The 26,360-nt window shown below is 49.7% G+C and overlaps 2 protein-coding genes across 4 annotated transcripts; both read right to left on the minus strand.

Annotated features, from left to right (window-relative positions):
• Nucleotides 1-9,649: 9,649 nt before the first annotated feature.
• On the minus strand, nucleotides 9,650-18,829 carry Rab3d (RAB3D, member RAS oncogene family). The gene is made up of 5 exons (XM_060370746.1): nucleotides 18,670-18,829; nucleotides 16,372-16,610; nucleotides 15,594-15,712; nucleotides 15,378-15,502; nucleotides 9,650-12,743 (listed from the first exon to the last, which is right to left on the minus strand). The coding sequence occupies exons 2-5, from the start codon at nucleotides 16,597-16,599 to the stop codon at nucleotides 12,556-12,558; spliced, it is 660 nt and encodes a 219-aa protein (XP_060226729.1). The 5' UTR covers nucleotides 16,600-16,610; nucleotides 18,670-18,829; the 3' UTR covers nucleotides 9,650-12,555.
• A 2,196-nt stretch (nucleotides 18,830-21,025) lies between these two features.
• Tmem205 (transmembrane protein 205) lies at nucleotides 21,026-26,357 on the minus strand. 3 transcript variants are annotated; one of them, XM_021643842.2, is made up of 4 exons: nucleotides 26,103-26,357; nucleotides 25,076-25,184; nucleotides 24,816-24,979; nucleotides 21,026-21,366 (listed from the first exon to the last, which is right to left on the minus strand). In XM_021643842.2, the coding sequence occupies exons 2-4, from the start codon at nucleotides 25,173-25,175 to the stop codon at nucleotides 21,061-21,063; spliced, it is 570 nt and encodes a 189-aa protein (XP_021499517.1). In that variant the 5' UTR covers nucleotides 25,176-25,184; nucleotides 26,103-26,357; the 3' UTR covers nucleotides 21,026-21,060. The 3 variants fall into 3 exon arrangements, with proteins under 3 accessions (XP_021499517.1, XP_021499519.1, XP_060226810.1); XM_021643844.2 differs by having other exon boundaries at nucleotides 26,114-26,237; XM_060370827.1 differs by having other exon boundaries at nucleotides 26,009-26,165.
• Nucleotides 26,358-26,360: the final 3 nt, after the last annotated feature.

The raw sequence follows: 26,360 nt of genomic DNA on the forward strand, positions 1-26,360 counted from the left end.
GGCATTTAAAAATGTTTAAGTTCTCTGCAAGAAGCCATTCCTAATGGTAACTTCTGAGGTCTCCAGGAAGGTGATGGACCCTGAAATGACAAATCTGCCTGGACCAAACTGCCCCATGCCTCTTCTGCCGCCCAAAGCTCTGCACAGACAGTAGACACCTTTGGGTAGACAGCTGCATTTTACCTAGCCAGAACTGCCACCAATCTGACAAACACCACCTAAAAATCAGCCTCGGACTAGGAACTGCTCTGCTCAGGACACTGGAATTGCTGTCATAGGACACAGACATGAACATGTTACAGAACTTTGAACTCAGAAATACTTAATCCAAAAATGCTTAATCCTAAAACAGTCAAATACAACCAAGCTGAGCATCGTGGGAAGCTTAGCAGGAGTCGCTTCGTTATTGTAAATAGCTAGGCTGTGTTAGAGCTAAAAGTTCCCTTTTTGTTTAGACAGAGGGGGAAATGTTGCAGGATATTTGATCACACTTGGAACCCTGAGATTGTGTCGTCTCCCGGAAAAACCTGTTTCTGGCTGTGGTGTGGCTCAGCCCTAGCACACATCTTTTATCCAAGAGCTTTCTGCTTGAATGTTTTAAACAGAATTAAATAAGTCAATCATAGGTCACGAGGTAGAGCAAGAAACCAGTTGTCAGGAAGTGAACATAGGATTATTAAGAAAAAAATATTATAGAGAGGAAAGGAAGTCAGGAAGACGATAGAGAGACTCACAGGAAGGAGAAGGGAGAAAGATTCGGTCTGAGTGGTTTTTGAGACAGTGTAGGGGAGGGAGGGGTTGCTTCTGGGAGGTCAGCCGAGAAGGAAGGTCAGCTGAGTGCTTTCTCTGCCTCTCTGAGCTAGCCAGCTTTCACCCCGCACCTGGCTCCTGAGTATTCATTGCTAACATTTAGCAATTGATATTTTGGTAAAATTTTGAAGGGTGACCCTTCAAAAAGAGGGTTCTGTCTGGTATCTGACTCAGGTTTCTCTCTCTTGTTAATCCTCGTTCCCAGTACACAGCTCAACAGGTAGATTAAGACTTATCTGGTCCAATTCATGTCGGTTATAAGACAAACAGGCGCTTCGGTTCAGCGCTGTCCCTGGACTCCACAGCGCGTCTCTTGTCCATTGCGAGCCAATGAGTTCAGTTTGAATAAAGGAACATACTTTTGTGTAGTATAATTTGTCTTGTGATGTAAAGATTTCTGTAGTAAAATGGCTAGTGGGATGTTCATCCATGTCATCCATGGAGAGGACAGGGAGGACCTCTGTAAAAGGTCTCCCAACAGTAACTTTTTTTTGGGGGGGGGGTCGAGGGAGGAGGTTCAAGACAGGGTTCCTCTGTGTAGCCCCGGCTGTCCTGTAACTCACCTGGAGAACAGGCCGGCCTTATATTTAGAGATCCGCCCGCCTCTGCCTCTTGAGTGCTGGGGTCACTGGTGTGTGTCACCACTGCTTGGCTCCGACAGTAACAGGGATTTTTTTTTAGCTGAGTTTTGATGGATGCTGTGAGCGAGCGTCAGTTTGATGGTGCTTTGCTATGTGTCTGTTGCATCTTTGTGTCTGCTACCTGCACATTCAAAACCAAAAGCATAGTTTGCTAGGGCTCCATGCACTGTATGAAGACTGTCCTGTGTTTTCTATAAGATTTACCTAGGAACTTTCAAAGCCTCGTGGTTTAGCAGTGTATACACAGGTAATATTTAGTATATTATCTTTTATCTTTCTTCCTTCTTTTTGTTTGTTTGTCTTGTTTTTCAAGACAGTATTTCTCTGTGTAGCCCTGGCCGTCCTAGAACACACACTCTGTAGACCAGGCTGGCCTGGAACTCAGAGACCCACCTGCCTCTGCCTCTCCAGTGCTGGAGAGGTGTGCGCTGATAGTACTGCCCTGATAGTACATTGTCTTATGCATGTAGTTTCTGCCCAGCTATCTTTTTTTTTTTTTTTAAGATTTATTTATTATCTATACAATATTCTGTCTGCATATATAGCTACATGCCAGAAGAGGGCACCAGATCTCATTATAGATGGTTGTGAGCCACCATGTGGGTGCTGGGAATTGAACTCGGGACCTCTGGAAGAGCAGCCAGTACTCCTAACCTTTGAGCCATCTCTCCAGCCCTGCCCAGCTATCTTTTATTAACGTTGTGTTGTGCCAGCTATGGTGGTGCACACCTTTAATTTCAGCACTTGGTATGTAGAGGCAGCTGGCTCTCTGTGAGTTTGAGGCCAGCCTGGTCTATGCTGGGCTTCGGGTGGAAGCTGAGAAAACTCACTTCAGGTACAGAAGCTTAAAATGAAGCTCAGGGAGGTGGTGAGTTTGGGATCTGAACCACGTCCTTGAGATGAGGCTGTATGGCACATTTAAAGGGTGAAAAGCACAGTTAGCTCACCTGGGGGTGGAGGTGTAGGGGCACAGCGGAACAGGGTAGTCATCTCTGACTCAAGTTATTTTTGATCTCTGGACAAGCAGGTCTAGCTGACCTTGATCCCAAGTAAAGTTTATGTTCAGGGACAGCTTCCTTTACGGTTGGGAAACTTCTGGGAACAAGGCCACAGAGTACGCTGAACATAAACATAGTTTTTGGTCAACCTGACCTTGTACCGAGATTCTTTTTTCTATATCAGCAACAAGCTGAGACGATATGGCTGTTAGGCCCGAAACAGAAATGGCTAGTTATGCCACCCAAAAGGAGCAGGCCTCATCAGTCTGTATACACCGTGAGTTCCAGGACAGCCAGGACCACATAGAGAAACCCTGTCTTAAAACGACAACAACAACAATAATAGTAACAATAACAATAATAATAATAATAGTTAAGTAGTATACCACTATCCCAAACAACTGCTATCTCCCTAAGGTCAGTTATGCTGCTTACAAAAGATGACCACTGCCATGTTCATTGACTGTTGATGTTCCTTCAAAGAAGGAGGAGGTGCAGAGGGTCTTGGACCCTCGTTCTGAGTATCCAGCCTCACTCCCAGCCAGCTTACCCAACTCTTGCCCTAAGCACATGGGGCCTCGTGATTTGGGGAAGAGGTTGAGTATTTAGACCAGGATAATCTAGGGAGAGGCGAGGCTCCACTGTGTGGCACAAACTGGGGGAGAACTCTACAGCGTGGCGCTTCAGGTACCCACGTTCCTGTAAGGACCCCTCATTCATGCTCAGTAAGACAAATAATCTCATTGATCTCTCAGGATGAACACTGAGGAAATGGATCTTTGGTTTGTCATTGGGACCCTACAAGCCCAGGAAGAACATTCTCACAACAGATGAACATTAATTTGTTGACATTATTATGTCTCATAGTATAATGAAAGGGAACTGGTAAAAAAATTTTTTTTGGGGGGACAGGGTTTCTCTGTGTAGCCTTGGCTGTCCTGGACTCACTTTGTAGACCAGGCTGGCCTCAAACTCACAGAGATCTGCCTGCGTCTGCCTCCTGAGTGCTAGGATTAAAAGCTAGCACCACCATGCCCAGCTCCAATTAAAACTTTTTATAAACTGACATCTCTTGCTTTGGGGATATTTGTTGTTAATCTTTCCCAAAAAAAGTACTGCAATCTCTTTGCCAGTGTTCATTTTCTGCCCATAATAAGGCAATTTCAGCATTAGTAAAGAGTACCACAATTTCTGCTGACTCTATTCTTGTTAATTGATGAAGTCCCATTTTTCAGAGACTTTCAGAATCAATTCAGAAACCTTTTCTACATAGGTCTTTAATTTTTTACTCTGTTTGTGTACTAAAAATACCCATTCTAAGATATTATCTTCTCTCTGCCTAAGACTTCCCTGTGGGAGAATGAGTAGAATGCAAAATAACTATAATAAAATCCAGCTTTGGCTCCAAAGCTTGGGCAGTCCCCATGCACATCCTGTAATCGCTTTTCTAACAGAGCCAATTCTCTCAGCCTCAGCAGACAATTTTCTCGGACTATTTAAGTTCTTATCACCTTGTAGGGTTTGAAATAAATTACTTAGCTCTTGGGTAATTAATCCCATGGTGGGCCAGAGCCAATTAATATCTCCCAGCAATTTTTGAAAATCATTAAGAGTTTGTAGTTGAGCTCTCCTGATTTATACTTTCTTTGGTCGAATTTTCTGTAAGGCTGTTATGTCCTATATAATTGATAGAATCTCCTCTTTGTAGTTTTTTTTTTTTTTTTTTTTTTTTTTTTTTTTTTTTTTTTCAGGAACAATCGGTAATCCCCAGCAAGGCAAAATACTCTTTACTTCATCAAACATTTTTTTAAGGTATCTGTACAGAATCATCCAGTAAGAAACATTGACACAGTGTTGGACTATTTATCAGTCCTTTTGGAAGAAATTTCATTGATACTTTTAACAGGTTGAGCAGTGTTGTAAGTAGGCACTAGGAAGGAAAATTTTTCTTTATCCTGCTCTTGTAAAGGTATGGTTAAAAAAAAAAAAAGCAGTCTTTTAAATCAATCTCTATATACACCAGCCCTTAGGTAATAAAGAAGGTAAGGGAATTCTAGGCTGTAAGGAGCCAATTGCGTAATCACCTTATTCTCTCAAATCTGTTAACATTCTCCATTTTCCACATTTCTTTTTAATGACAAATATAGGAGAATTCCAAGAACTGGTTGATTCTTCAGTATATTGAACAGTTAGTTGCTCCTGTCCCAGCTGTCTTTAGTCTGTAATTTTTCTGTTGTCAAAGGCCATTGTTCCACCCAGACAGGTTTGTCATTTTAAAGATAGGGCAGTTGGTACCTTTGAAAAGCCAACAGCTGGGGTGTCCTGCTTGTGTACAAGCTGTATGGTCTGTGGCTGAATGGTCTGTGGCTGTATGGTCTGTGGCTGAATGGTCTGTGGCTGAATGGTCTGTGGCTGAATGGTCTGTGATTCTTGATAACACCCTTTAATAGTTTCCTCAGAAGCATCCTTTATCTCATGGCTCGTTTCTGAGATTGGATGAAAGTTAAGCTGTGTTTTCCATTGCTACAACAAATTGTGTCCCCATGAAATCATGGCTGTGTTAGCCACATGTGGCCTTAATTCTCCTATTTGTTCTACTGGACCTACACATGTGACCCATCCTGCACTTGGTTTTACCTGAAATAAAGTTCCAGTCCCTAGAAGCTGAGTGTTTGCCTCCTGAAGAGCCCAATCTGGATGCAAAGATTTTGGTGAAATTATTGTTACATCTGCTTCTGTGTCTACTAAATCTTCAATTCCAATGCCATTTATTTGTATTTTTAGCTTTGGTCTCTTGGTTATTTATAGTAGTTTGCCAAAATACTTGTTTTCTGGTCTCGCCTGAATTTTTTGTCTTATCTACTGAAGCTGTTCTGCCCTTGATTACACCCAGAGCAGCATTGCTTTTTAATTACTCTATGGATGGGTTTCTCCAATGCCGACAGGGAACGACTGAATCGAATTTGATATTGGGGCCTGAGGGGGCCCCTAGGGTATTTCCCTGACGGCAAGGGCTCCCTTGCCTGTCCCTTGTTGATCTGCACTGGTTAATCCAAAGCCGACCCTTGCCACACTTTCTGTGTACTCCAGAACACTGAGGCCTTCCTTTTGGATTATCTCCAGGAAAAAAAAGCCAAACATTATTTCTAGGAATGTCTTGCCTATAATCCCTTTTCAAATGACCTTGCTTAACACAACTGAAATGTCTGACATTTTGATTTTTCTTAAAACTTTTAGAGTAGCATTATAAATGTGAACTCCAATATGAGCCATATTGCGAATCCATTTCTCTACTGATGTCTCTCTGCCTTAAAGCCTAATCACCCCTTTGCATTCTGAATTTGCTTTTTTTTAGAAAAGGTTTCTCTGTGTAGTTTTGGCTGTCCTGCACTCGCTTTGTAGACCAGGCTGGCCTCAACTTCAGAGGTCTGCCTGCCTCTGCCTCCCGAGTGCAGGGATTACATGCTCAACTTTGTGCTACAGTGCTCAACCCTGAATTAGCATTTTCAAAACCCAAAGATCAGATTAATATTTGACTGACTTCTGAATCTGATATTGTTGTAACCTGCTTAAACTTTTTACCTAACTCTACTCCTGTTGAGACCTACTTTAGCTCTTAGCATTACTGTAGCTCCTCTGTTAACACCTGCTTTCGCCTTTAGCATATAAGAAGCCATTTTGCCTGCAAGTCTCCATTTTGATCATAAGGTGAAATTAAGTTCAAGTTCTCAGGCCCGTTCCAGAATACAATTCAGTAGTTCAATATTTGCTGCTTAGACTAAAGCAATCGATGATAAATGCATGTTCTGCTTGAGGTAAAGATAAGTGTGTGTTTAGTTAGAGTCAAAGATCGTAACATCCTGCTATGTTCCTTTCTCCCAGAAAGCTGGAAAGCCCTAAGAGCTCTCCTATCCTAAATTCCAGTCAGTCAGCTTAAAAAGCTTTGTCTGGCTACTAGATACAACATACTTGGAACAAAGTCAGTCCCTCTCAGGTTTTGCTCATCCAAACGATGTAATGCTGCCCTCCCCTTGCTTCCCACCTGGTTGCCTGGCTGCTACCTGGTTACGGTTTTTCTTATAAAAGACCTACCTTAGAAACAGTCCGGCATCACAGTCTGGTTCCCAAATCCAGGCTGTGTCCCTGACCGGTCAGTTTTTGTTCGGCGTTCAGTGAACACCGGATAACCTGAGTCTGGTGTTGGAGTGGTCGGTGTGCAGCTGTACCAGAACCCACAACAACAGTATCCTAGTTACAGCTGAAGTCAATCTTTGTGGAAAAGAATCAGTAAAGGCTTCTTTTGGCCCTTGTATAATTTTAGAAAATGACTCAGACCTTTCCTGAGTTTTCAACCTTATTCCAAGCGTTTAAAGCTGTTAGACGATACAGTATCAAAAGGTGATCATCAGATTCAAGCTGCCTTTGTAATCCAGCATATTGACCTTCCCCTAAGAAACTAATCTGGAGAAACATTAATACCCCTAGTCCTATTTCACCATTCTATGGCCCTCACTTCCTCTGGCCACCATATTCACAACTGTAACTGAGGACTAGCTTCCAATATTGCTGTTGCCAAATCCTTCCGGTCTTTGGGTATAATTCTGTTCTGAATGCACACCACATGAAATGAGCACTTCCTTAAATCACCTCAAATCTGTTATCTCTAATGGAGCCCACTTAACTTCTCCGTGTCCTTGTGGGTGCCTATCGTCTGCTGAAAGTTCTTGTATGGTAGCTGGATAAACTAAAGTTGGTTTGTGCTTCACCACGCCTGGCTTAAGGCTGGTTTTCTAACAACCTTGGGTTGTTCCCCCTTCAATTTCATCATGCTGTGTTGTGGTAGGTTTTTGTCTAAATTCTTCTGTGTCTGAGTATTTTTATTATTTTCACTTATAAGTCTTTCTAAGGCTTGTATCTTATCAATCCACTTTTCATCTTTGGCACCAAAAAAAAAAACAAAAAAAACCCCACTATGGACATTTAGGACAAAATATGAATTACCAGACGGATAGCAATTATAATCAGTATTATGTTAATCTCAATCATTACCTTTCATTTTCTGCTTCTGTTTTCAAGCCATCTAAATTAGTACTGCTACACAGGGTCCTAATGCCCTGTATTATGTTTTCTATCCTTAATGTGGAAAAGATTTTTCCTTTTAATATTACTTAACTCTCTCCTTGAGGACTTCACAGGTGTTTTACCAAATCTGATGGCTTCTCAGTTTGTCCTCAGCTGGCATTTCTCAGTCTGTGTGGACTGTTGGAGCACCAAATGCTCCTTTTTACCCATACAGACTCAGGAGCCAGATGCTGGGGTAAAAGCTTGCTACTCAGAGAGGCAAAGAAAGCACCCAGCTGACCTTCCTCCTCATCTGATCTCCCAGAAGCAATCCGTCCTTCCCCTACACTGTCTCAAAAACCCCTCAACCTGAATCTTTCTCCCTTATACTTCCTCTGTATTTCTCTATCCATCCTCCTCTGTTTTTTTTTTCTTTAATAATCCTATGTTTACTTCCTGTCAACTGGTTGCTTGCTCTACTTCTTGACCTATGATTGATTTAATTCTGTTTACAGCATTCAAGCAGAAAGCTCTTGGATTGAAGGTGTGTGCTAGGGCTGAGTCACACCACATCTAGAAATGGTTTTTTCCAGTAAACAACACAATCTCGGGGTTCACAGTGTGATCAAATGTCCTGCAACAAGCTCAAGGAGGATCAAACCAATGTAATCATCTGCCTCCATGAATATCAATAAACTTGGGGTGACCAATTCCCATGGTCAGTTTGGCTATAACTGCAAACGGAGGCAAACAACCTGAAAAGCTAAGTGTCTACCCTCCTATGAAGTGATCAAGTTGTAGAACAACCTGAGTCTGTTATTTTTCTGTAAAAGCCATCTTTCATCCTCAAGTTCACATTTAAGCCAGGACTGTGTACAGAAAAACATCAGACATTTCCTTTCTTTTCTTTTCTTTTTGTTTGTTTTGTTTTGTTTTTTTGAGACAGGGTCTATGTTGCCTTGGCTGTGCTAGAACTCGCTGTGTATGCCAGGCTGGCCTTGAACTCACAGAGATCCAGTTGCCTACGCCTTTTGAGTGCTGGAATTAAAGGCCTGTGCCACCAGCTGGCCTCCTTGTTCTTTTGTTTTTGATATCTTATTTACGTGTATGAATGTTCCACCTGTATATATATGTGTATGCACTATGGATGCGCCTGATGCCTGTGGAGAGCAGAAGAGGGCGGCAGATCCCCAGAACTGGAGTTATGGATGGTTGTAGTCACCGCATAGGTGCTAAAAAATGAACTTGGGTCCTCTGCAAGAGCAACAAATGCTCTTAGTTGCTGCACCATCTCTCCAGCTGTGTTTGCTTTTACAGAGGACGTGGGTTCAAGTCCCAGTACCCATGTCATCTCACAACCATCCATAACTCCAGTTCCAGGGCTTCCGAATGCCCTCTTCTGACCTCTGTGGGCACTAGGCTTGCACATCATACATGGAAGCAGAACAATCATAAGCATAAACTAAAACATCTTTCAGAAAGGGTTTTATACATTTATGTTTGGGGTGTGATGGGCAAATGTAACCACAACACGTATGTGGAGGTCGGAGGTGTCCTGGGTAGTGTTATGTTAACTTGACACAAACCAGAATCATCTGAGAGGGAACGGCAACTGAGAAGAGGCCTCCAGAAGATCCAGTTCAAATGCATTTTCTTAATTAGTGAATGATGAGGTGGGCCCAGCGCACTGTGGGTGGAGCCATCCTGGGCTGGTGGTTCCGGGTTTTATAAGAAAGCAGGATGAGCAAGCCGTGGGGAGCAAGCTCTTGCATCAGCCCTGACTCCAGGTTCCTGCCCTGTTTGAGCTCCTGCCTTGACTTCCTTCAAAGATGGAGGTGTAAGCCAAATAAACCCTCTCCTCCCCACTTGCTTTTTGGTCACGGTGTTCCATGGCAACAATAGAAATCCTTAGACACGAGGACATCTTGTAAGAATATGACTTCCACTGTGTGGATCCCAGGAATCAAATTTGGGTCACCAGACTTGGAGGCAAATACCACTGAGCTATATCTAAAGCTGTATCAAAGCAAAACTTTCTAGACCCAGTGGTCGGGGCCTGGCTAGAATCAGCCACAGACCTGGTGAGGGCGCTTCGCACCACAGCCAACCATCAGCTCTACAGAGAACTTTTGCAAAATATACACAGACAAAACAGCTGCCTTTATTGCCACATTGGAAAAAGTACACTTTTTTTTTTTTTTTCTGGACTGGGCATCAACTCTGGAGGACAGGGACAGCCAGACCAGAGTTGATTGGTGTTGTTTCAGAATTGCCACAGGAGAGCCAGGAGCAGAATCACCCCTTGGAAATAGCCCAGTTGGCAGAGTGCTTGCTTTGCATGCAGGAAGTCCTGGGCTCCATCCCAGCTCTGCATCAAACAGGGTATGGTGGTGTGGCCTAGCATCCCACCATGAAGCAGGAAGGAAAGTCAGCTGGGCACAGTGGCGCACGCCTCTAATCCCAGCACTGGGGAGGCAGAGGCAGGTGGATCTCTGTGAGTTCCAGGCCAGCCTGGGCTATGACATGAGACCCACAAACATGAAGAACAAGAAGAACCAAGACCCAAACCTAAAAGTCCCAGACCATTAGACCACTGCAGTCATGGCCTTTGCTCCCTGGGAGGACATGGGGGATAAGGGATAAGATGCCAGAGGCTGGGCACCCCTGGGCATTCTCCTGCAGCACAGAAGTAAGTCTCCCCAGGTCTTCAGCAGAGTTTCTATCTATAAACTCGATAGGCTCCCCTCCCCCTTGGCCATCTGTACAGAAGGCAGCCTCTGTTTGCCAGTGACCCCATCACCCATCCTTAGAATAATAATTAAAAAAAAAAAAAACTCCTGGAAGAAGTTATCACCCTTAATTGGAGGAAGAAATGGCGCATTGTTCAATTAAAAAAAAAGTTCTTGTTTTCTTACGTTGACTGTGTGCACCCATGCTCACCAGGACACGTGCGGAGGTCGGAGGGTGACTCAAAGGGATCGGTTCTCTTCTACCACCTCCTGAATCCCAGGATCTAACTCGGGTCACCAGGCTCGGTGGCGAGTGACTCAGGTGAGCCATCCCGCCAGCCAAATGCCCACTTGTAAGAAAACCGCAAGGTAGTTTCCTCTGTTGCTACAGGGGAGCCTCTTATGTCAACAGGAAGCGGAGCCCAAGTCCAAGAGCCAGTGAGAGGTGATTTTGTGGACGGGAAATGACAGGAATGGCCTTGGCTAAGGACTGGCTGCTCACCACTATGCAGGAAACTAGCTCAGGAACAATGGACTGTTCAAGACAATCTTTGACAGGCTTTTCATGTATGAGACAGTCTCATAGGTCCAGGCTGGCCTCGAAGCACCTGGATAGTCATCAGAGGTGACCCCAAACTTCCTGATCCTCCTGCTTCTGCTAGGATGACATCCCTGAGCCGCACGCATAGTTTCTGTGAAATCCCTGTTTCTGGGATTTCAACCCAGGACCCTCTGCAACACACCAGGGCAACACCAGCAACAGAGCTAGCTCCAGACACTGCCGGATTCTTTGTTGGTGTTTTGAGACAGGGTTTCTGTGTGGAGACCAGCTGTCCTGGAAGGCTGTAAACCAGACTGGCCTCTAACTCAAGAGACCCTGCCCAGCGCTGGGGTCAAAAGTGTGTGCCACCATACCCAGGAGGTTGTTGAATCTTAATTTCAGCTGTTTGGACAATTTAATGATAAAGCAACATTTAAAAAAAAAAAAAAACCAAAACTGACTCTCCTCCAAGTGCTCAGACTCCCTCACTTTGCTAGCATGATTTACCCACTCCCCTTCACCCACTTTGTACAAACACAGCTTCATCCTGACGCCCAAGGACAGCCGCTGGCAGGTGAGAAATGCATTTGAACCTGACCCAGACACTGTGGTTCACCTCTGGGTGGATGCTGATCATCTGGTGTCATCGGAATCATGAGATGTCAGAGTTTGGTTGCTGAGGAGGAAGGACCTCCTAGCTGGAGAGAATCCTAGGAGCTAAGTCCCAAGCTTTGCAGAGACATCAGTCACAACCTGCAGTCCATCCCAATTCACAGGAGGGCCAGTCGCTCCCACGAGGTACAAGCAAAAGCACTGGGTTGCCCACTGGCGCCTCCTCCCCGTCTTCTCCCTGAACCCCGGCGTCCCGGGGCCCACTGATGAGGGGATGATACAGACACCAGGTCTACACAAGAGTCCTCAGATGGAGAAACCCAAATCCTGCTGTCAGAAACTGAGCAGCAAGGACACACCCGCTGCGAGTTGGTTTCTCCACTTCCTTCTCCACACAGGATGTGAGATTTGTAAAGCTCTTGCTTAAAACACCACCAGGCAGACAGACGGGGGCCTGGGCGGGTAGCTCGGTCCCCTGGCTGTGAGATGAACTGACAGAAAGCTCCATTGCTAAGGGTGGGGCAACTCCTATCCTGGGGTAGGGCCTGGAATGTTCTACATTTAATTCTGGGAGTGGATTGACCCACGCTGGGTGATGCGGATTCGGGGGAAGCTTGGAAGGCACTTCGGAGAGACTCCAGTGCCAGGGTGCTCTGACTCTGGCCCTTGTATAGCCAGGAATCAGGCTTTCTGGTAGATGCCTGGGAACCAGAGAGCGGAAACGGCAGACCTGCCACCTTGGCTGGCCGTCAGTTCGCAGGCAAGTTTTAAGGCCAAGCGGGTGGACCTGAGCTATAGAGGTTGCTGGGTCTGAGCTGGATAGCCACCCACACCGGTGACATTCTTCAGTGGACCACACACATGAGAAATGGTTCTGAGGCGGAAGGCACGGAGTGGCCCCTCCCTCACCCCCGAAAGGCACCTGCATGGGTGTCCCAGGCCCTCAGACAGTGCTGAGCAGAGCCCTGCCGTTTGTGGGCTCTGACCAGGACTGTCTGAGCATATGAGCCTGGAGAGAAGTGGAGGTGAAGCTGTACCAGAGGAGGCGGAAGGGGACCAGATGGAAGTGCCCTGAGCTTGGAGATGGCCCCCAAAGCTCCCACCTTGGCTGCAGGCCTTGAAGAGGCAGGAGGGGCCGGGTGTGGGGAGGTCAAGGGCCACACTTAACAGCCGCAGCTGCTGGGCTGGGGGGGTGGGGTATCCCCAGGGGTCGGGCCTTTTCCGTTGCTGCCTGGGCTGGCGCTGGGTTCCAGGGACTCATTCATCTTCTCACAGATGATGTCCACCAGGCGCTCGAACACCTGCTTCACGTTGATACTCTCCTTGGCGCTGGCCTCAAAGAACTCAAAGCCTGGGTGGGCAGAAGGTGCGGAGAGTTGCTACAGTCGTGTGAGTCCCAAGGGGCTGGACCTCGAGGGTACAATGGTTCATACCTGTATTCTCACTCCTGCCTGACCTGCTGTGTGTGTGGGGGGGTGCATGTGTGTGGCTGTGTTGTCCCACAGCTGCCATCGCCTTTTTTTTTTTTGTCTGACACACGATCTCTCAGTGACTTAAGTCATCAGGCTAGCCCATGAGCCCCTTGGGATGACAAGTGGCCACTGCCATGTCTGATGGTTCGAATGGAGATTCTAGGGTCCTTTACAGCCTTCTGCGACCTTTCTGAAGTCCCGAGGCAAAGCCTCACTGAGTAGCAATGTTGAAATGATTCATGCAGCCTCCAACTCAGCAAGCCTCCTGCCTCAGCTATCAGAGCGCAGTGATTACAGGCTATGCCACTGTGCCTAGCCAAGTGTCTTCAGGAGACAGAGAGACGGCTCGGTGGTAAAGGTGCTTGTTGCCAGGTTTGATGGTTTAAATCTACAAGACCCAAGGATAGACCTCCACAGATGTGTGCATGTGCATGAGCGTGTGTCACACACAGACACTAAATAGCAGGACTAGAGAGATGGCTCAGTGCTTAAGAGCACTGGCTGTTCTTCCAGAGGAACTGGGTTCGATTCCCAGCACCCACATGGCAGCTCACAACTGCCTATAACTCCAGCTTCAGGGGATCTGACTCCCCTCTGGCCTCCACAGCACACAAGGTGCAGACACGTGCAAAGCGATGCATGCCTTTAATCCTAGCCCTCGGGAGGCTGAGGCAGGCAGATCTCTGTGAGTTCAAACCCAGCCTAGTCTACAGAGTTCAAGGACAGCCAGGGCTACACAGAGAAACCCTGTCTCTAAACCTGGCCCCCAATCCCTAAAAAATAAAAATAAAAATACAGTGTAATTTAAAACAGTGTAATGGGGGCTACGGAGATGATAGCCAGATGGAAAAGTGCTTGCCCTGTAAGAATGAGGACCTGGGTTCAGATTCCAGTCCCCTCCCCCACTCTCCTTCACACGCTTGCAATCCCAGGCCTGCGGAAGTGGAGGCTGATGGATCTTGCTGGCCAGCCAGCCTAGGCCCCTTGTGGAGCTCCAGACCAGTGTGCCAACCTGTCTCAGAGAAAGGGTGACACCCAACGTCCTCCTGTCTGCACCTGTATGCGCATGCACACACGAACCTAATAAAATTAGGGCACGGTCGCGCACCTGTAATCCCTGCACGGGGGAGGCCAAGCAGGAAGGCTGCTGATTTCAGAGTCAGCCTAAGCTACAAACTTAGACCCTCTATCAAATAAAAAATTCAAGTGCAACAGGAGACATGCATAAGGCCCTGGGTTTGATTCCCAGCACCGAGTCCAAGCAAGGGAGGGAGTCAGTGAGCGCTCAGCCTGCAAAAGCACATGCTGTTCAGGCCTGACTGACCTGAGATCAAGCCCTGGGACACACAGTGGAGGGCAAACACCTACTCCTGAGGTTCCCTCTGACCTCCACATGTGCACTGAGGCACACACTTGGTAATGAATAATTTTAAAGGGACATAAAAGTCAAATACATAAATAAAAATCTTTTTTGGTTTCTTTTTTAAACTTAAAAAAAAAAAGATGTATTTATATAGTATTCTGCCTGCATGTACACATGCAGGCCAGAAGACACGCATGTGTGCATCACCATGCATCAGATCTCACCATAGATGGTTACGTGGTTGCTGGGAACTGAACTCGGGACCTTTGGAAGGCATCTGGTGCTCTTAACCTCTGAGCCATCTCTCCAGCCCTTTGTTTGTTTGTTTGAGACAAGGTTTCCTGGAACTCACTTTGTAGACCAGGCTGGTCTCAAACTCACAGAAATCTGACTACCTCTGCCTCCTGAGTGTTGGGATTAAAGGCATGCACCACCACAACTGATGCCAGAAAGTATTCTCAACTGCTGAGCCATCTCTCTAGCCCTTGTCTATTTAAGAGTGTCTGTTCCCTAGGGGAGGCCAACCTCCAGCTCATGGAAATTCTGCTGCAAGTTCCTGCACCATTTAGGCATGCTTTAGGATTTAGGTGTGAGCGCTGCTGGGCTTGAATCTTTACAGGTCAATGTGGGTTGCAGAGTCTTCCCCACAGAATGAAAACTCAGTCCCTACAACAAATCAATACCCTGAATGAAAAGGAGAGCCTGCGGTTCCAGCAACTTGGGAAGTTAAGACAGAAGGATCTTGGGTTCGAAGTTCAGCCTCGGTGACACAGTGAGACTGTCCCCAAAACTAAAAAACTAAAGCCTACGGTGGTAGTGTTGCTCAGTAGTAGACTGCCTGCTTCATGTGCAGACAGCCCACGGTGCTGGAGTTCCAGGCATGAAGGGGTGTGTGTGTGCTATGTATACAGGTGTGGTCATGTCTGGCCTTTTATGCGGGTGCAGGGGACTCGAACTCAGAGCCTAATGCCTGCACAACAAGAGCATCTCACTCACTCACCCAAAAGCATCTCTCTAGCCCTAACACATGGGTGTTTTTCTTTCTCCCCGCACCAGACCCTCTTTTAACCACTGTGGGAATGGGGTTTAAGGGTGAGGATGAGGGTTTGGAGCTGGGAGACACGACCTGTGGCCGTGGTTGGGCACTAACCGAGATCATCAGCGAGCCTCTGGCCATCCTCAGCAGGCACCACCCGCTCGTCCTCCAAGTCGGACTTGTTCCCCACAAGGATGACCTGGGCGTTGTCCCAGGAATAGGTTTTTATCTGTGTAGCCCTGTGGAGTTGTAGACATGGCGAGGGAGGTTAGAGATGGGGAAGGGGCAGAACAGAGGCCCACGGCATGTCAGTCGCCAGTCAGTACTCACCAGTCCTGCACGGCGGTGAAGGACTCCTGGTTGGCGATGTCATACATGAGCAGGAAGCCCATGGCTCCTCGGTAGTAGGCCGTGGTGATGGTCCGGTAGCGCTCCTGGCCTGCTGTGTCCTGGGCAAACAGCAGTGAGTCAGCCAGGGGCCGCCTGCTCCCCACCTGACTCTGCAGGACCCTGAGAGGGACACAGGTCTACTCTTGTGAGCCCAGTCTGATGGGAGAAGAGTGGTGTTACCTTTGCAGGCCCCGTGTAATGGGGAGCCATGGTCCTGCCCTCAATCCCAGCCTAATGGGAGACACTATAGGCACGCACCAGTTCCCAAGCTGAGAACTCCGTTCACTGACTGAGCTCTGCCCTGGACGGGCACCGGTGAGCAGGGCTGCCTCCCATTTCTGAGCCTCCCTAACCTCGTTTCCAAGAACCAATGTTCTAGTGGCCTCAGGCCACCATCTCCATCTGCCACCCTAGCCCCCTTGTCACCACGATGATATCAACAGCTGGGCTGGGAGCAGGACGTGGCTCTGAGCCAGGCAGCCTCCGTGGGAATCCGAGATGGTCCCCAGCGTCTCCCTCACAGTTATCACTGCTTCCAACAGGCATCTTCTGTCCACCATGTCCCTCCACAGGCCACCCAGGGCAGGGATGCTCCCTTACCCTGCTGGCTTTAGCTCAGAGCTGAAAGACACCTTCCTGCCCCAAGCTGCCCTATCTCTGCTGGGAACTCTTCCTTCCCCACTGCCCTCCCGGTTCCCGGCACGGCTCCTCAGCCCACCCAGATCTGCAGCTTGATCCTCTTGTCGTGTCGATAGACTGTCTTGACCTTGAAGTCGATGCCCACTGTGCTCACGAAGGCAGGGGTGAAGGAGTCGTCGGCGTAGCGGAACAGGAAGGACGTCTTGCCCACACTGCTGTTCCCGATCAAGAGCAGTTTGAACATGTAGTCAAAGTTCTGGTCGGCAGCATCCCTCGGGCTGGCAGGGGGCTCGCTAGCGGATGCCATCTTGGTGGGATCTGCTCGGAGGAGAAACGTCCCGATGTGAAAGAGGGGAAGCATGAAAGGGGTAGTGCCAACAACTGAGCCTGTGGGCCCATTTGGGCTCAGGAATTGGTTCTTCCAGCATGTGGCTCTGGGATTACACTCAGGTCCTCAGGCTGGGCCGCAGCTGCCTTTTCCTGCAAAACCATCCCTAGTCCTAGTTTTACGTGTTTGTTTCTCTATCTATTTATTTATTTTAAGAGGCAAGGTCTCACTGTGGAGCCTAGTCTGGTCTCCCACTCCTGCCTCTACAGCCAAGTGTAAGGGGTTGACAGGTATGTAGCTGCACCTTGGGGCTGCGGTTATAGGTGGCCTGCCTGACCCGGGCTCTAAGAATCTAAGCCAGGTCCTCTGAAAAAGCTGCTCTTAACAGCTAAGCCATCACCCCACAACTCCTCTTCTTTTTCATTCTTTTAGAGAAGGTCTCATGCCGCTCAGGCTAGCCTCAAGCGCTCCATGTGGTGGAGGAGGACCCAACACTTCTGGTCCCTGCCTCTGGAGCTGGGCTTACAGGTGTGCATCGCTAGGCTCTTCTTAGCGATTGCTGTTATGTTCTGCTGAGCCCTTCTCCACACCGGCGCTGGCCTCTGAAGAGACACAGCTGTGCCCAACACAAACACTCACATTTTCAGGGGAGCCGCTGTGGAAGGGCTGTGGCTGCTGCTTAATCTTTACACCAAGGTGAAGCTGAGGGCTGGGATGACTTAGGAGGGCCTGCTCACCTTGAAGTTCCAGCCCCAGCACTCAGTAAACCTGGTGTGGTGTGCACACCTGCAACTCCAGCGCCAGGGAGCAGAGACAGAAGCATCAGGAGTTCAGGCTCATCCTGTGCTACACTGGAGGTTTGGTATCAAACTGGGCTACCTTAAGAACCTGCCTCAAAAAAAAAAAAAAAAAAAAAAAAAAAGGCAAAAGTGAGCCTTTATAGTGAAAGGTTCTCATCTCCTGCCTTGAGGCGCAGAAGCCAGGTAACAGGTGAAAATTCAGGGCCAGTTGCGGGTGTGTGTGTGTGTGTGTGTGTGTGTGTGTGTGTGGAAGTCGCATGGGCTGCAGGCTGGACTTTGCCCAGCGCAAGCAGCTGGTATGGCCAGGTGTGAGCTGGAGGGGGGGTGACTGCCAGCTAGACAGAGCCCCCTCCATCAGGGCCTGGGTGTTGACTTTAGCTGGTGCCTGCCCCTGGGGTGCCTGTCCTCTCCCCTCCAAGTCCACTTAACCCTTTCCCCGTCCCCCAGGGTAAGGGGAATTTCTATAAACACAGCATGGTTTAAAAGGTCCAGATAGGTTCCCAAGTGGGTACCTGCCGTTTTATTTGTCAAAGGGGCCGGGCCTGGCTCCCTCTTGGCCAAAGCTGACTCACCCAAGCCATGGCCCACACAGACAGGAATGGACGTCATCAAATCCAAGGGAACTATCCTAGCCACTAAATGATCACAAATCCCACCACCCTATGGCCTGCTGTTCCTATCTGCCCACACACCAGCATGCTTCTTCATCCTAATCTAGGCTGCCTTTCCAAGCTCCCCTGGGTTCAGCTTCTCCAGCTGTCTAGAGTCGCTCTCTGAAGCCCAAGCAAAACTATTTCTCAACGGCTTTCGGTGTTTTCTGTTTCTCTGCCCCGTGCATTTCCAAGGAGAACGCAGCCAACCCCACCCTGTGTTCCGGGAGAACGGGTTTGAGGAGGGACCGCAACGCGTCCTTCGGGCAGGGCCTCCAGGCTGGCCCCCGCCCCACCACCGCCCCTCTTCAGGGCCGTCTAGGGGTCCCCAGCCCTCAAGGCTGGCATCCGAGCTGTCACTGCATCGCCTGCACCAGCAGGTGCCTCCCCCATCACCATATGGCACCCTCGCTCGCCCGCGGCTGGGCTCCTCGCCCACCCCGCCACCGCTCGCGGAACCAGCCGGGGGCGGGGAACCCAGAGGAGCCAGGAGTGCCGATTGGGGTGCGGGACCCAGTCTCGCGCGGACCCCAGCTCAACCCTGTCATAGCGCACGCGCGAACCGGCGGGCTGGCCGGCGCGCTCGCTCCTGGGCTCACCTCGGGTCCCGCCTCGCACACAAGGATCCGCCCACGAAGTCGCTGCGGTCCCCACTCGGCCGCGACCCCCCGCCCCGCAGCTGCGGCCGCCAGCACCGACACCCGGATCCAGCGCCGGCTCCGCCCAGGCGGAGGGCGAGGCCGCAGCGAGAGTAGCAGCGAGGCGTGGGTGGGGCTAGGAGGGGCGGGGCCGTCCTGAGAGTCGGCGTCGGAGGTGGGCGTGGTCCTGCGGGCGGCGCACCGCCAGGGGGCCAGGAGTGGGCGTGGCCTGTCGGGCCCGGACGCCGCGGAGTCCCAGCGGAGTGGGCGGGGCCTTGCAGGTGGGGTGGGGCGGGACTACCCCAAGGGGTGAGGGGGTGGGCGGGGAATCGTGGGGGTGGGGCCTGGTGGTGGAGGGTCCCGGGCGGGAGGGGAGATGGGAGTCGAGCGAGGGGCCAGGCTGAGCAGTGGGCGGGGCATATATGTGGAAGGGCTGTCCCCGAAGGTGGAGCCTCGCCGTAGAGGGAGAGATCCAGAGCCAGTCGGTGGAGCACGCGGTGGGCGGGCATAAGAGACGGGGTGGGGAGGGTGTCTGGGGGTGGGCTTGACAGGAGAAGGAGCTGGAGCCCAGAGGAGCGGAAAGCGGCATTAAATCCCACTATAGCCTCTGTGGTCATCAGGAGCACTTCGGCAGCTGAGCCCTAGTCCCACCTCCCCTTTCTAGGACTGCGACATATTTAACCTCTCTGCCGCGTGGTTCTTAACAAGATTTGTGTAACCATGTTTTGTTTTTATTTATTATTTGGGGTTGGGGGACCGACAGTGGTAGAAGGACCAATTTCCACAAGTTGTCTTCTGTACCTCCACATACACACACACACACTAAATAAATAAATGTAAAAGAAACCAAACAGGGGCTGGAGAGATGGCTTAGAGATTAAGAGCACTGGCTATTCTTCCAAAGGTCCTGAATTCAATTCCCGGCAACTGCACGGTGGCTCATAACCATCCATAATGAGATCTGCTGCCCTCTTCTGGCCTTCTGGCTCACACTCAGGAAGAATACTGTATAAATAATAAATAAATTTTTTAAATGATTTATTTATTTATTATGTATATAGTGTTCTGCCTGCAGGCCAGAAGGAGGAACCAGATCTCATTATAGATGGTTGTGAGCCACCATGTAGGTGCTGGGAATTGAACTCAGGTCCTCTGAAAGAGCAGTCAGTGCTCTTAACCTCCGAGCCATCTCTCCAGCCCCATAAATAAAAAAAAAAAAAAAAAAGAAAAACCAAACATATCTTTTGTCACGGTGGCTTACACGTGTAACCCTAGTCTTTGGGAGATAGAGGAAGGCAGAGGATCAGGAGTTCAAGGTCATTCTCAGGTAAGTAGGAAATTCAAGACCAGCCTGGGCTATATTAGACCTCAAAAGGGGCATGTGTGTGCGCGTGCGTGTGCGTGTGTGCTTGCATGTGTGTGTGCACCCCCACGCGCACACAAACACATGCACAGGTGAGATGGTGTGCACCTATACTTGGGAAGCTGAGGCAGGAGGACTGCCATGAATCTGAGGCTGGCCTGGGTCACATAGCAGGTTTCAAGTCAGACTGGCTAAGTATTAAGGACCTGTCACAAAACAAAAATATACAGAGATTGCTGTGGTGGCTCCCATCTGTAATCTTAGCACGTGAAAGGCAGAGGCAGGAGATTGTCATGAGTTTCAGGTCAACTTGGGCCACAGAATTCCAGGTCAGCCTGAGCTAGAGACCTTGCCTCAAAACAAACACACACACACACACACACACACACACACAGCAACCAAAACTTCTCTACTCTCCCAGATACCCCAAGGGAACAGCTGCCTCCAAAGCGCCAGCATACATGAATTGTGCAGGAGTGCATTAGTTAGGAATAGCCCAGTCATCCTCAGAAACAAGCAGCCGCATAGTCCAGATCATTCACCTAGGCGCCTGTGTCGGGAAGGATGCTACAAACTAAGGAGAGATGAAGCCAGCTCTGTCCGGTAAACACTTCCGGTAAAGACATGCCGCTTCTGCTCACATCTCATCAGCCAAAGCTGATGCCCCTTCCCGCTGTGTCAGTAGGATAAGAAACAGGACTGTGCCTGAGGCGGGACTCTGCTGTTGCCATAGCGACACATAGTAAGGGCAGTGGTTAGAACCAAGCCAGGCATTGGGCAGGAACTCAGTAAATGGTCATCGCTGCAATAGCTCACACTCCCATCTGTCATGCCCCAGGAACGGGGAACCTTGCGGCTGAGTGCCATAGTAGCACGCACATCCGTCCATACATGTGCATGTACACACACATACATCTGGCCTTTCCTGGGGTGGAAAAAATGACCACAACCATCTCTAAAGAAGCATTTATTGCCACATAGGGCCTGTGTTAGAGGCTCTTGAGTCCCAGGGCAAGGCTAGCAAGGCAGAACCCATTGCTCAGCAGGCAGCCCAGGTTGCAGAGGGAAGACAGGCCGTGGTAGTGGAAGAATTTCTGGCGGAGAGCGCTGTACTTGGGGTCCTTCTCCCGAAGCTGGCGGTAGGGATCGGGGCCCTGGTGTCTGCCGGGCACCTCTGACCCTAGGCCTCGCTCTTTCTCCACGGTCTGCAGGGCCCACATGACGGCAGTGGTGCGCGGCTCCAGCCAGCGGGCATTGATGGTGGCCAGCGTGAGGCTCAGGAGCAGTAGGGCAAGCTGAGGATAGTGACAGGAAGGCAAGGTGAGGGGCCTGAAGGGCTGGTGGGAGGGACCCAGGAGAGCAGGTGCCTGCCTCCTCACAGCCTAGAGAACTCCCTGCAAACAGCCGTCCTTGGGAAAGTACCCACCCACAGTTTTCTCTTCAGCTCCCTGGGCCCCAGGCACCCTCTACTCTCCTACAACTCCCCAAACACCAAAACCTCTTCTTTTTGTAGTAATGAGAATTGATCGTTGGGTCTCAGTCGCAACATAAGTATCCTACCATGGAGCTATATACCCAGCCCTCTTTTCACTTTTGTGCATATGTGGTATTAGTACTTGTTCATATATGTGCACATGTGCTTGCATGTGTATGTGTGTTTTTGTGGAGACCAGAAGCCGCTTTTCTTTGGGCTTTCAACCTCCTCCTCCTCAATTTATTGAATTGACTTATTTGTGTGTGTGTGTAGCATGCCGTATAGTGTGTATGTGCAGACTGGAGTATAACTCGAGGGAATCATGTCTCATCTACCATGGGAGACCCTCAGGGATCCAACTCAGACTGTCATCAGGCTTGGCAAGAGCCTCTGCTTGCTAAACCATCCACCTGAGGTTTTGAGAGCGGCTCTCCCTGATCCCGGAACTCCCTCACTCAGCCAGGCTGGCTGGCTGACGCCCACCCCTCCCCGTGTAGGGTAACACCTCTGTGTCTGATGCTTGAGTGGCTCCTGGAGATTCCAGCTCAGGTCCTGGTGTCTGCACAGCAGGTGTTCTGCCCAAGTCATCCCCGGCCTCTGCTCTTTTCACTTGGAGCCAAGGTCTCACTACGTTGCCTGCGCTGGAGTAGAACGCACTATACAGCCAAGACTGGCCTTACGCTGGCAATCCTCCAGCTCAGGCTTCCCAAACAGCTAGAATGACAGGCTTGCCCATCTTCTCTCCCCGAAATCAAGACAGAGAGCATTAGCTGTTCCTTCATTCTCCCTGCCCAAAAGCACACAGCCTAACACAGGGCCCATCTCTTCTGGGGTCCTACCTCAGACCCAAGGAGCTGATACTAGGCCAACAGGAAATTAATTAGACACCCGGGGAATACCGGTTACCCGTGCAACCCTCTCTGATCTCTAAGATTATTCTTTTGGAGGAAGCATGTTAGACAGGATCTCTGTAGCTCGGGCTGGTGTCAAATTCCCTATGTAACTAACCTTGGCCATGAACTCCTGACCCTCCCAAGCAGAGGTAGAGGTATCACCACTATATCAACCTTAGTTTTTTAATTTAAATTTTTACTTTTAATTAATTGGTTTTTAAAAAAATTTTGTTTTGTCTTGAGACAGGGTCTCTGTAGCCCTGGCTGTTCTCTATGTAGAACAGGCAGGCCATGAACTCACAAATTCTTCTTTCTTTGCCTCAAGAATGCTGGGACTAAAGGTCCTAACCACTATACCTGGCTTGTTTTTATTTGATACAGTCTTACTATGTGGCCCAGGCTAGCCCAGAACTTGTGCAATCTCCTTGGCTCGTCCTCCCACATCCTGGGGTGACGGGTGTGTGTGTGTGTGTGTGTACACGCACACACACGCACCACCACACTGGGCTGAGAGGTTCCTCTTGAAACACCTGCGAGGTCTCACCTGCCCACTTCTGAAAACTTGAAGAGCAGAGGGAGGGAAGGGAGGGGAAATCTGAGCCGAAAGGATTGCTCTCTACCTGCGGCTGAGGGGATTTGTAGGTAGGAGAGGGAAAACCTAAATTCCCAGTTTGTCTGGTTTTTAAGCGGTTAACTGAGGTCGGCGCCTCCACTCAGCTGAGTCACTGCAGTTTGGCAGGGGCCCAGCTATTGGGCAGAGAGGAAATAGGAGCCAACAGGGAAGATAAGGCTGGAGGGAGGGGGCTGCCGGGGGCACCTGAGCAACGTTCAAGGATACCCAGTGACCAGCTGCGTCTCCACTGGGAATAAGAGGTGTGTCTTTGTCCCTCGAGCTGGCTAGGGGGACACAGAGCAGTAGGACATCCTGAGGTGGAAGCAGGAGAATCACAAGTTTGGGCTAGCCTGAGCTATACCTTGGGGGATGTAGAGATGGCTCAGCAGTTAAGGCAGCATACTGCTCTTGCAGAGGAGTGAGTTCAGTTCCTAGCACCCACTTTGGGCAGCTCACAGCTGCCTGTAACTACAGTTCTAGGGGGGTTGTTACCTCTGGCCTCTGAGGGCACCCACACATATATGCACACGCCTACACACACAGACTTGAATAAAGATGATAAAAGCCAAGCAATGGCGGCGCACGCCTTTGATCCCAGCACTGGGGAGGCAGAGGCAGGCCGATCTCTGAGTGACAGCCAAGGATACAGAAAGAAACCCCGTTTCAAAGAAAATAACAAAAATAAATCTTATAAAAAATGTTTCACTGGAGGGTAGCTGAGTTGGTAGGGTACCTGTCGGGCATATGCAGAGCCTTGGGCTTGATTTCCAACACTTCATAAAACTAGGTGTGGTAGAACATGCCTGTGACTTCAGGAGGCAGGAGGATCGAAAGTTCAAACTCATCTTCCACAAAGACCCTGTCTCAAAACAATGACAGGACAGGACTATCCATGTAGGCCAGGAAGACATGCCTGTGGAGCACACGCCATGCGTGTGCAAGGCCCTAGGTCTCTCCCCCTGCACTATGAAAAACAGCATCAAATAAGGGAAGATGTAGTCAGTAAAGGGTTTGCTATGCAAGCACGAGGACCGGAGATCAATCCCTCGACACCCATGTCTAAAAGCTGGCATGGTGGCTCAGGCTCACTGAGTGGGTAATCTCACTGCTGGGGAGACAAAGAGAAAAGGATCCCGGGAGATTGGCAGTCAGCTTGTCTGACCAAATCCGTGAGCTTCAGGTCCAATGAGAGACCTGTCACCAAAAGAATAAATAAGCCAGGGGAGGTGGTGCATGCCTTTAATCCCAGCAGTTGGCAGGCAGAGAGGCAGGTGGACCTCTGTGAGTCTGAGGCCAGCCTGGTCTATACAGTTCAGAACAGCCAGGGCTGTATAGAGAGACCCTGTCTCAAAAGAACAAAAATAAATAAATAAGCCCCCAATATATGGGGGCTGGAGAGAGGGCTCAGTGGTTAAGAGCACTGGCTGCTCTCCCAAAAGACTGGGGGGTTAAATTCCCAGCACCCACAGGGCAGCTAACAACTGTAACTCCAGTTCCAGGGAGTCTGACATGCTCACACACACACGCACACACAAGCAGGCAGAACGCCAATGTACATGAACACAACATATGTGCATATGTATGTTTGTGTGTGTTCGAGGAGGATGCCTGACATCAACCCCTGGTCTCTACACCTGACTGTGCACATGTGCACGTTTGTACACATCCAAACACACACACACACACACACCTAAAACGAAGTCTCCGTAAGTGCTCACTGGAGTCTTGGGGACAAATCAGAAGTGTGACCCTCAAGTCTCATACCTGACTGATTTCCCAAAGCGTGAGATGGATCCAGGCTCGCTGTGGAGCCAAGATGCAGAGGTTGACGAAGGCACACCCCAAGGAGACATGAAAGTAGATCGGGAAGAGGGTGCTCTGCACGAGCCCAAAGGTGTGCCGAGGCAGGCTCCGGAAAAGCAGGAAGCCTGGGAGACGGAGGGCCACAAACACCAGTTAGGACACTTTCAGATGCCCCCCCCCCATTCAGGGCTCACCCTAACAACAGGCAGGAGGGTCCCTACCTGAGGCAAAGGTCACCCACATCTGCATGCCCCAGGCACCAGACAAGACCAGCAAGTGGACCACTTTAATCAGGCTTCCTGGATCCCCACCTTTCTCCATCCTGTGTCCCTGGAGAGGAGGCAGCAGTGATTCAGCTTAACCTTCAACCTTTGCCCCCTAGCTGGAGGCCCTGGTGGAGAGTGCTTTGGGCCAGCCTCACACTAGTGCAAAGATGAGAGAAAACAGTCTGGAAACAGCAGTTGGAAGACTAAAGCAGCCTCTGGACAGGCTCAGCCTCGGGGCTGGAATTGTGGCTTTGAGGTCGGGGACTTGGTTGGTGTGGGCCTCACATCCCGTAAACATACTTGCAAAACAACAGTTAAGAGCAATATCATAAATAAATAATCTCAGCCCAGTGTGGAGGCTCCTTCCTGTAAATCCCCAGCACTTGGAAGACTGAGACAGGGGGATTGCCACTTTCCTAGCTCAAGGCTAGAAACAGACTCCTCCATTCCAAAAAGCACTTAAAAACATAGAGACTGGCCCGGTGTAATCCCAACGTACAGAAGATGCAGGAAAATCACTGAGTTAGAGGACAGCCTGAGCGCCAGCGAGACTATCTCAAAATAAACAAATAAACCTCTTCTCAGGCTCCAGCCGGGGTAGTGGCTCAGCAGGCATAGCACCTGCCTCACGTGCAGGAGGCCCTGAGTTCCACGGCTAGCTCTGCAAAGACAGCCCTCATTCCAGCACTGAAGTACAGACAGGAGGGTCAGGATTTGCAGGACAACCTGAGATATACGAGGCCTTGGTCTCAAAAGCAAACAAACTAATCTCTAGAGCAAAAAGATCTCAGGCCCCCTCTAGACCCCAATATCCATTGCACCTTATAGAACCCCAAAAGCCTGTGTCCCAATAGGGCAAGTTCGGATCCCTAGGTCTTCAGGGATTACCCTGGCTCTGCAGACTGCCAAGAGCCCTCATCCGTAAACCAGAGATATACCAGGGACATTCCTAAGCACCCCCGCGCCCCCCCTCTGACCCCACCGTTGGAGCACCGGAGGTCAGGCGTCCGGACCACGAACCCGAAGCCGGGCACCTCCTGCGCGGCTCCCGCTCGCCTGAGACCTCCCAGGTTTTCTTCCGCCCCGCAGGCCTCGCCCCACCTCCCAGACAGCCGAAGCCAATAGGATCACAGATCTAGCTCCTCTGGCCTCGCCCCCTTAGGGATTGCCCAGTTGGCTTGCAGAACTCATCTTGCCGCCCCGCCTCTCCGAACTTCATCCAGTCACACCGAAGATGCCC

The sequence above is a fragment of the Meriones unguiculatus genome, chromosome 1 (assembly GCF_030254825.1).
Source record: "Meriones unguiculatus strain TT.TT164.6M chromosome 1, Bangor_MerUng_6.1, whole genome shotgun sequence".
Lineage (NCBI taxonomy): Eukaryota > Metazoa > Chordata > Mammalia > Rodentia > Muridae > Meriones > Meriones unguiculatus.